The sequence below is a fragment of the Fukomys damarensis genome, unplaced genomic scaffold, assembly GCF_012274545.1.
Source record: "Fukomys damarensis isolate Sample0158 unplaced genomic scaffold, DMR_v1.0_HiC HiC_scaffold_26, whole genome shotgun sequence".
NCBI lineage: Eukaryota > Metazoa > Chordata > Mammalia > Rodentia > Bathyergidae > Fukomys > Fukomys damarensis.
The window spans coordinates 211,765-222,736 of record NW_022900938.1 but is presented as its reverse complement, the minus strand read 5'-3'; the positions used below and the strand labels follow the sequence as shown (position 1 = coordinate 222,736).

At 41.7% G+C, this 10,972-nt stretch overlaps 1 protein-coding gene across 3 annotated transcripts in view; it reads left to right on the top strand.

The window, feature by feature from the left end:
* Stradb (STE20 related adaptor beta) overlaps nt 1-1,327 on the top strand; it is a 19,596-nt gene extending 18,269 nt beyond the window's left edge. For 2 of the 3 annotated variants that reach the window (XM_033756286.1, XM_010617526.3), the window contains exon 12: nt 441-1,327. In XM_033756286.1, the coding sequence (XP_033612177.1) occupies nt 441-689 (249 nt within the window). In that variant the 3' untranslated portion in view covers nt 690-1,327. The remainder of the gene's footprint in view (nt 1-440) is intronic. The other variant, XM_010617528.3, reaches the window with a different exon arrangement.
* The last annotated feature ends 9,645 nt before the right edge of the window (nt 1,328-10,972 follow it).

Sequence of the window (10,972 nt, the reverse complement as noted above, 5' to 3'; positions counted from 1 at the left end):
AAATTTTTTTTTTTTTTTTTTTTTTTTTTTTTTTTTTGTTCCTGAACTCAAACTCAGGACCTTGCGCTTGCAAGGCAGGTGGTGGCACCACTGAGCTAAATCCCTGACCCCATGGACAAAATAATTCTAATAAAAATTTGTTTGGCTCTTAATTCTTGTTTTCAGATGATGGGGAAAATGCCTAAAAATAATGTTAAACACTTAAAATAATTTGCTTCCTTCTTTCCTTCCTTCCTGCTCTTTTTTTCTCTCTCTGACAAACTCTTGATAAGTTTACCCAGGCTGTGTTTCAATTCATAATCCTCCTATCTTAGCCTCCCAAGTAGCTGGGATTACAGGTCTACACCACCACACCAAGCCTTAAAATTATTTATTTAAAAATGATTTATTGCTAACAAAACTGATGTATTGACTTTATGTAACAGTTGCCTTGTTTTGAGTTTTTTAACAGATGCGGGAAGAAAGCCAGGACTCCATCCTCTTGCAGTTGCCTCCTGCCTGTAACAAGCCATCAACAGCACTGCCACCAGTGTTGCCTTGGCCAGAGCCCGAGTCTGATTTTCCTGAGGAGCAAGGCCCAGCTTGGGAGTTTTAGGGCTGCCACAGTTTCGTGTCCTATATACTTGACACTTTCTCCTTGCTGCTTTTTCTCCTGTATTTCTAGGTATAAATGCCAGAATTATACTTGAAAACATAGTTGGTGCACTGAAGAAGCTGTTCTTTAAACCACTGTGCTCATGGGGACATTGATTCACAACCCTCAGCTTAGACCATTGTGCTCTCACAACTCCAGGGAAATGTCAGCATTACTAATCTAGCTGCAGTTGATTGGTCTCATCTCTTCTTGAACTTTTTCCAAGCTGTGACTACTTTTCTCATCATAATTTTTTGTTTGTTTTGTTTTTTTGGTACCGGGGATCAAACTTGGGTCCTTGGGCTTGCAAGGCAGGCGGCGGCACCACTGAGCTAAACCCCCATCCCTCTCAGCATAATTTTTGAGCCAGCTAATTCTTGGATGTTCTGCTGTCTTTTTGGTAATGAGTGACCTATCCGAGGACAGTGCTTCCAAGGACATTATCATTTTCCAGAGTCTTGGGCCTTTATGATCTGCTGCTGTTAGACCAGCAGGCTAGTAGGTCCTGCCACCAAACCCTCTTTTGGAGAAAGGAAAATGTTCATACTCCCATTTTTCTTCTGTTAATAGATGGTAACATCAGACTGAGCATCACTGACATTAAATGATTCACTTGAGACACACAGAAAAGGGGCTGGAGATTTGGTTCAGTGGTTCCACTCTCTACCTCACAAGCACAGGGACCCATTCGATCCCCAAGTACCAAAACAAAACAAAACAAAAAACAAGATACCATTTGCTGTTTTTAAAAGGGGGTCAAAAGTAATACTTTTCTGTCTGTGTAAATTATTGATCCTAAATTTATGCACCTCTGTCAATAAAGAGCTACTGAGTTGACGCTTGTATTTTTTCTTGTGTGGTTTGACTAACACAAGACTAATTTGTTCTGCCAAGAAAAGTCCTGTCTCACAATTTTATTTAAAGAATCTAATGAATTGAGGCAGATCTGGCCTTTTTTGTGATAACTGCTCCTATGGGGTAAGCACAGACCTCTGAAGAGGTTATGTCAGCTGCAAAAAGGAGGGCTGTGTCTCAAAAAATGTTTGTTGTCTGAGCTGTGATAAATGGGGGCCTATGTCAGTTGATTTTCTTAATCCATATAATTTTACTAATATTGTTAGAAGTTTTAAAATGATTAAGAAACTAAAACCAAAAAGGTAATACACAAATTGAAACAATCCTGTTCTCTGTTTACTGGCTAGTGCCCTCCATTAAACACTGGGATTATCAGTACAGCTCCTACGACCTGCCAAGGTGAAAGCTGGAGGTGAGACTTAGAGTGGACTGCAGAGAGGATGCGGCCCAGTGGGCGCTGAGCAGCTGCAGCAGTAGGGCCACAGATTCTCCCACCATGCTGCTCTTGGGGCTCCTCTCAGCCAGAGGGGTCTGCAGGCACCTCAGAGATTTTCATGTGAGTTCCCAGATTTACTTCAAGGAACTGGTTGCTGCACACACTGTGCCTGCCAAGTCCCAAGATCTGCCAGGTGAGTCAGCAAGGGTATCTTTCTAGTGCAAAGGGCCACCAGTCTCGAAGCCCAGGATGAGCCAGTGCTTCAGTATCCAAAGACAAGAGCTGATGTCCCAGTTCAAAGGCAGTCAAGCAGAAGGAACTTTTTTTTTTTGTACTGGGGATCAAACTCTGGGTCTTGCACTTACAAGGCAGGCACGGTGCTACTGAGCTAAATCCCTGGCCCCTGGAGGAACGCTTACTTGTAGGTGTGTTGGGGTGTTGGCCTTTTTTGTTCTAGTCAGGTCTTCAGCTAATTACGCAAAGCCCACCCACATTAGGGAGGGCAATCTGCTCTATTACACCTATTAACTGAAGTGTTACTCTTACTCAGAAACAGCCCTACTGTATGCATGAATGCCTTTTACTTCTGTACCAGTCACCTCACTTGCTTTATTAGTTTTGTAAGGCTGCTGTAACAAATTGCCACAGACTTAGGTGGCTTAAAACGCCACCAGTGTACTTTTAAGTTCTCTAATTCAAAAGTCCCAAACAGTTCTCACAGGGGTAAAACCAAGGTGTTGACAGGCTGTGTTCTAGAGGCTCCAAAGGAGAATCTACTTCCTTACCCCCTCCAGCCTTTGGAGGCTGTCTCTACACTTCAGCTTGTAGCCCTTTTTTGTCCACTTTCAAAGTCAGCAATGCTGGAATATATCCATGTGCTGTCAATTAAAAAGCTGTACAGCAAAGGATACAGCCAACAAACAGAAGAGAAAACCTTTAGAATGGGAAAAGTTTTGGCCAACTATTCCTTGAACAGAATACCTAGAATATATAAAGAACTCCAAAAAATTAAAGTCCCCAAATAAGCAATTGAAATGAAGACCCTTTGAGCTGGGGATTTAGCTCAGTGGTTCTACTGCCTGCCTTGCAAGCATAAGGTCCCGAGTTCAATCCCTGGTACCCCCCACAAAAAAAGAAATGACACTTCTCAGCAGAGTAAGTACGGATGGCCACTAACTACATAAAAGAGTGTTCAACATCACTAGCTGTACGGCTTGTGCCTGCGTGCCTCCCCAAAGCTTCATGCGGTCATATGTGGAACTTTTTGGGGGTAGCTGGATCTAGAATGTGTGATGCTGGGATTGATTCATGGTCTGATGCTAGAAGTAAGGGTGCCTGTGTGCCTGCTACCTGTCCTAGTAGTCTGGTTAAAATACAAGGAACAGAGAGTTGCTGCTGCTTCACTATTTCACTACTTGCTGCCTCCTGCCTGCTATGAACTCTCTCCTCTGTGACTCCCCTCTTCCATACCACCCTGCCTTGGAGCCAGCCAACTACAAATTGAAACAGAAACTTCTACAAACTGAGCTACAATAAACTTTTCCTCCTTTAACTGTGGATGTGGGGTATTTTGTCTCAGCAACAAAAATAAAAACTGTGACACTGGCTATTAGAGAAATGCAAATGAAAACAACACTGACGTTCCACTTTAACTCCAGAAAGACGGCTATTATCAACTCAAAACACTCAACAAATGTTGGTGAGAATTTGTGGGGAAAGGAACCTTTCTACACTACTGGTGGGCAACTATTATGGAAATCAATATAGAGAGTCTTCAAAAAACTAAAAACAGAAAAAGAAAACAGAAGCAAAGCTTTTGTAAATAAGGAAGGGAAAAGGGTTGAAGGGAGGGGAATGAGGAAAAAAAGAGATACCTTGTACAAGTACAAATTCCATATGAAGAATGTGATCATTATGCATATCTATACCACTAAACTTAATTACAAATTTTTAAAACTAAAATTTGAAATTCTGTTTGACCCAGTATTTCCTTTTGGGTATATCCCTGAAAGAGTTAAAGGCATCAATCTTCAGTGATACATGTATACCCCTATTTATAGCAGCACAACTGGTTACAGCTAAATCTTGGAAGCATTCTTTATGCCCATCAACTGATGAATGGATAAAGAAAATGTTATATTTGTACACTGTTATGGTTTGGGTCTAGAGTTTCTTTGAAAGTGCAGAGACTTCTGATTTCAGTTTGTTTCTCTGTGTGTCTCAGTCTCTGCACCTCTGGCCCTACCTGGAACAGAAGTTTCTTATAGCATTTTCCATTCACTCATTGTCCGCACTTCCTTTCCCAGTTACTTTTTTGACCCGCTTTCCATCCAGTTTTCTTTGAAAACCCACTACCCACCTATTCCTAAAATACTTCCACTTCTAGCCCCTACGTAAGCCCTCGTTAGCCTGACCTTATTACTTCATGCTTACCAATATGCTGGCACAAGTATTATGTACCTGGTGCCTCGCTATTTCCAGCTTGAAGTGTTGTTGCCCTCAAGAGATCCTGTCTGATAGTGAAGATAGAGAAATAAACAACAATTACAGTTCTACTATAATAAAAAATAGTTGGAAAGAAAGGAAAATTTTGTCTTCCTCTTTCCTTTACCTCAATTCTTCTCCATAGGAAGGAAAGTTGATTGATTTGACTAGCCAGATGTAGCCATCCATTATGCAAGTTACAGTTTAAGGAATTATTAATTTAAGGTATTTCCTAATCTTTTTCTTTGCCAAGCTTCAGAGAAATGGCATTTACCTTCTGAGATCTCTGGTGGAGGCTCAGAAATCTACATTTTAATAAGTGCTTCAAAGACCTGGATACAGGTGATCCAAGAAAAAGAAAGAAACATTGGCCAGGAGCTAATTCCACTCAATACCATGCCCACTTAGTAGCTTTGTTATTATATATTCCCCCAATCAGTGAATAATGAAGAACCAATTATGTTCAGGGAAACATCTTTTTTTACATAAAAAAGGCGGGGGGGGGTACCAAAAAATGGAAAAATCACCAAGTCCAAATTCTGTAATGACACTGCAATTCTCATGGCCTAGGTTTCCGAAGAACGCATCACTTATACAACCTTTGCAATTTTTTCCTAATTACCCTATTCCTAGCTGGATATGGTGGCTCACACCTGTAATCCCTACACTCAGGAGGCTGAGGCAAGAAGATTGCAGCGAGTTCAAGGCCAGCCTAAACTACAAAATGAGACCCACTCTCCAAAAGTAAATAAATGAAATAAAACGATTCTATTCCTGTTTTCAAGTTATATCAATGCTTCGAGAATTTGCTAAATTTTTGGAACTAAATTGTCTCAAAGATCAAGCAATTCAACTCCATTTTACAGCGAAGGACTTCGTCTTTCTGCATACCATGTTTCATGATAAACACTTTTGTTTGTATTATATCTTAATAATTTAAGACCAGCAGAGGATGCAAAATGTTTTAAGAATCCCTAAGGACTTAGGAAGGGTGAATTTCCATTTCATTCTTCCTTGCCATGCTGAGCTGTGGGTCCAGTAAATAAATACTCTGGAAATTTAAGAGTTTTCAATAGGCAGATAATCTGCTGGCAGGATGTACATTTGCTGCTATAGGTTCATTATGTAAGAACTTCAGGGATGAAAACATAGACGACTAAAGCATCTGGAGTTGCCCCTTTAACCAAGTAAATGAAATCTCACTCAACCGTGATGAAGGCGCCGCTGACACTCACCGGGCTTTCCAGCCCCTCCAGTCTTGAGGGTTCCCTAACTGCCCCTTTCAGAGGACCTGGCTCTTGTCTCGCGCAGAAAAGAACCACCCTGTGGTACGTGCTGTGTTCAGCTGCCGCGGGCAATCCGCAGCGCAAGGCCGTGAACAGGGCGGACCACCTGAGCTCGCCCTTCCTCCGACGACTAAGGCTACGGCGCAGGCGCATGGCCTGTGGCCCTCGGGCTCCTCCTATCACACGCAGCCCACGTGACCTCGGCTCCTCCTGTCCTGTGCCCCATGTGTGACTGCGCGTGGCTGCGGGGTCCAGTGGGCTTTGGAGGGCCTGCGATTAGGGACGCTGTGGTCATAGTTGCAAGCACTCGCCCGGCTTCTCAGTTCCTTTCGGAGGAAGTCAGGGCAGGAAGCCGGAGGGCATGAGCCACTTGTACATACCTAATTGTTGAACTCCTTAATTCAGTGTCTGGTCTGCCCCTTCTTCCTCTCGCACCATTTCTTTCTTCTTTCTGCTGTCCCGTCCTCCGTCCTATCTCCAGCAGTCCACTGGGTCATCTTCACCCACCTTTCACAGACACACAACGCAAAGCAGTAATGCGGCCACCTTCCCGCGAACCTCTGGTATGTTCAGACTTGTTGGCTGTAGTAATGTGCTATGTACAAAATCATAAAGATTCCAACCCCAGCACCTGAACCCTGCTTTTCTGGGAGGCCCCCATGCAAATGATTGCAGTGGTTTGCTCAGATCTCCCAGTCTGCTGTCATCCATGATTCCACTGCCCCAGTTTTACCGCTATGCATAAGCGAAGCAAACCCAGAGACTTCCAGGATTTCTTTTAAATTTAATGCAGAAGGTGAAGCCTCCAAAGTGCACTTTCATACCTCAAAATGATTGTTTTGCTATTCCATTGGGGATCTATCATATTTAAGAGTCAGCTCAAAAGCCAGGTGCCACTTAAGTCTTTTTAACTCTGTAGACCTAACTGCCAAAGGCAGAATCACCTTTTTCCAAGTACTATTAGACCACCCGTATTAGTGGGCTCACACTGTTAATCCCAAAAGATAGCCCTCTGGGGGCAGAGACCTGACCCTCATCTTCCACTTGTCGGGCTGCATGGCACAATATCTCAATACTGGCACAACAGCCCTCAAAACTGTATTTATTTTCATTTTGAATCTGTGATGCAGTGTTTAATCAATATACCAATGAGACTAGATGTCTATCAGTTCTGTGATTTTCTTAGGATTCAGATTATGCAACATGAAGTCTATAACAGCATAGCAGAAATAATCTTGTTTTAAAAAATTAAATGTAATCAAACATTGTGACTTAAGCTCTAGTATATAGAAAATTCAGAAGACTGAGGAAAAAATTAAATGAAACTTAGGGAAAGTCAATCAAAAATGTAAGTAGGATATTAAAGCGAAACTGTGTTGGACACTCCAAAACATGTCATAGGAATGTAGAATATACTGCCAAGTTTTTAAGAGGAAACTCCTAAGAAACTAAAAATGCAATGGTATACAACCATCAATTGTGCGTCTGGGCATTTATCCCAGAGAAATAAATGTTCACACAAAAACTTGTACACAAATGTTCATGGGAATTTAACTCTTAATAACCAAAACTGAAGTCAATCTAGATGCCATTCTACATGTGAATGGTAAAACAAAGCATAGTATATAATACCTTGCAGTACTACTCAGCAAGAAAAAGGAATGAAAACTGAGATGAATCTCCCAGGAGTTATGCTGAGCAGAAAAGCAGCCCATTCCAAGATTATATACCTACAATGCAATTTACTCAACAGTATTGAAATGACACATTTTAGAAACAGAAGACAGACTAATGGTTACCAGGGGTTAGTTTTAGGTGTATGTGTTTAAAAGAGCAACAAAGGAGATTCTCGTGATTTCTAGAACTACTGTATTCTGATGTTTGTGGCAGATACACAGCCTATGTGAATGGTAAAAATGTACAGAATTTAAAATACAAATTGACAAAATACAAATAAAATGGGAAATCTACAAAAGATTTCTCTGTACAATTGGATAAACCCACAAGGTGAAAATTTCCGTTAAAAAATATAATGGAGGCCGGGCGTGGTGGCACATGCCTGTAATCCCAGTACTCGGGAGGCTGAGGCAGGAGGATCGCTGTGAGTTCAAGACCAGCCTGGGCTATAATAGTGAGTTCCAGGTCAGTCTCAACTACACAGTGAGACCCTGTCTCAAACAAACAACAAAAAACAAACAAACAAAAAAAAATAAAGAATATAATGGAGGAAAAAAAGTAGGGAAGCAAGTATAAATTAAGATATGAGGAAAAAAGAACCAAATGAAATGTGGAAACCTTACCTACACCTCAAGGGGCAAATGGGAAAATGTGAGTGGGCCAGTTATTAGATATTATAGAATTATTGTATTTCAGTTGCCTTGGTTTTGTGGTTACAGACAAATGTCCTTATTTTTACAAAATGTGTGCTGAAATATAATCAGATGAAGAGCCATGCTATTAGTAACTTGATTTCAAAAGGTTTTTTTGGTTGCTTTTTGTTTTTTGGTACTGGGGATCAAACTCAGGACGTTATGTTGGCCCGGCAGGCATGGTGCCATTGAGCTAATCCCCAGCCCTGCTTTTTGTTTTTTGACAGGATCTCACTATGTACTATAGGCTGGGCTTGAACTCACTGTATAGCTCACACTGGCCTCAAACTCAAAGTAATTCTCTTGCCTCAGCCTTGCGAGTGCTGGAATTACAGGTGCTACCTGGCTTTTTCAAAAGGTTTTGAAAGAAAAAAGGATGTACCAAAGAAAAAGCAAATGATCCTTTTTTTTCCCTTGGTACTACTGGGGATTACTGGGGATTGACTGAATTCAGGGCCTTCCTACAAACCCAAGCTACATCCCCATCACTTTTTGTTTTTTGAGTCTTACTGAATCAATAAATTGACCAGGCTGGGCCCAAACCTTGGATCCTCCTGCCTCAGCCTTTCAGAGCACTGGGATTACACCACCATGCCTAGCTAAGTAACAGCAAAATACTTATTACATTATTATATCTATGTTGATCTAGATTATGGGTATACTGCCTTTCAACATTTTTATTTGATAATTTCCAAATAAAAAGTCCTCAGGGCTTACTCACCTGTGTAGCCTTTTCCTTGGGCCCCATTTCCACCAACAGAAATTTCATCCATCCTGTAAAGCACCTACTCACACCCAACCTATAATTCTTTCCATTTTTTCATTCTTACTCCTATCGGTGGCTAATCAACTTGTAAGCCTTTAGAAAGCAGATACTATGTTTTATTCATCTTTTCATTTTTATGCTCCACAAATCTAGGCCTCATTTTCAGAGGTTCAAATTCAACAGATCTGATACTCTCATCGACAGGGTTAGTAATTTGCCTTGAGTTTAGTCCTTGTGATTTTATTCCCCACCTCCTGGAGACATCATTTCAGGAAACTTCTTTCTTGCTTCCCAACCATCACAGTCAAAGGAGTCTCTGATGGACATTATTAGGCTTTCCCCGATGAAGGATTTGTACAAGTTCACCTTGGGAATCACGTTTGCTGGAATCAACAGAAGACTTGAACTTTCGGTCATAATTTCCTGACTCAAAAGAATTCAAAGGCAACTAGGCCTATGCCAACATCAGTGTAGCCAGCTTCCCCAACTCTACATTCAATAACAGCTCTAGGATTCTTTATTTGCTGAAATATTAGAAGCAAATTTTGCCATTTAAGCCAGTTGTGGTGGTACACACCTGTAACCCTAGCACTCGGGAGACTGAGGCAGGAGGACTGCCACAAATTTGAAGCCAGCCTGGGCTACACAGTGAGTTTAAGGCCAGCCTGGACGACAGAGAGAGACCCTGACTCAAAAAAACCAAAAGTAAATAAATAGGAATTTAAAAAAATATTGCAGCATACACAATACACATTTGAGTTATAGTACTGTATGTCAAGGCCAAGATGGATATCAAAGGGTCCAAATTAAGGTATCCGGAGCTGCATTACACTCCGGAGGCTCTACGGGAGGATCAGCTTCCTTGGTCACTTGGAACATTGGTAGACTTTAATTCCTTGCACTCTGTCTCTTTGCTTGCTGTTGGCCAAGGTTATTCTCAGCTTCTAAAGATCACCTAAACTCTTGGTTCATGGTGCCTTCCATCTTTAAAGCCAGCACCATCACAACTCTAACATACAGCTCTCTGCCAACAGATATGGAAGGTTTTGCTTTTAAAGGCTCATAAGATTACAGTAGGCCACCTGGGTCATACACGGGAAACTCATTTCAAGCTTCAAAGTCTTAATTACAGCTGTACCCTTTTCTCTGTGCAAGGGCACACTAAATAGACCCTGAGCAGCTCTCAACAACCCCCACACGGGCAGCAGCTTTCTGATATTGCTCCTGTCTGATGGCACTGTTCCCCTCAGGCCTGACTGGCTTCTGTGCAACTTGCACACAGGGAGGATTGTGAACTCTTCTCCAACAGCTTGCTGCCAGCACGTGAACCAATGGGATTACAGTGAAAGCCAGAACTGGCAAGATGACTTCAGAATTGCTAGCATACTCACAATTCCGGCAGCAGGAGGAACCTCTACTCAGCAGCTCCAGTCTCAGGAGAAGAAAAGACATTCCCAGTACGCTGTTTGTAACTCTCGGCATCCGTCCCTATCGACTTGTCAGACCTCTTCTCTTCCGTAACGTCCAACTGCCTGTGCATCATGGCAGGCCTGACGCTTCAACAGATAACAACCCGAGTTACTGCCTCCCACAGCACATCTCGCCACTGCTCTGAACTGTGGGTCTCAGAGATGCAGGCTGAGAAAACACAGGACACAGCTCTGAAGACACCTTTATAGAGCAGGAGCAGGGTTCCTTCCTGGAAAGCCAAAGATCTTCCTGACCAACAGTGAAAAAATAGGGATGGAATTTCTGTTCATAGTCTTCTCCATAAAACAAACAAACAAACACAACAACAACAAAACAAACCAGAAAGGGCTCCTGTGGAGGTTCATCAGGAGTTTCTGACTGGTTCCATTTCTCTTTTGCTTTGTGTCTTATAAGCTATGTCCCTAAATGTTTCTAATGTGCAACCAGATAGAGGATCCACTGCTACAGATTTTGAAGAGAAAAATTTTTAGTTCATAAAACTTTTTAAACAAAATGACCTATTTCTGTTTCATTAGCATTAAAGCATCTTAAAATTGCATTATCACGACATTTTCACATGACACACAACTAAGATTCAGAAATGACAAATTTTGTATTTCAATTTGTTTGGTAAGGAGATAACAAAAATTTTTACCCTCTATTCCCTAAATT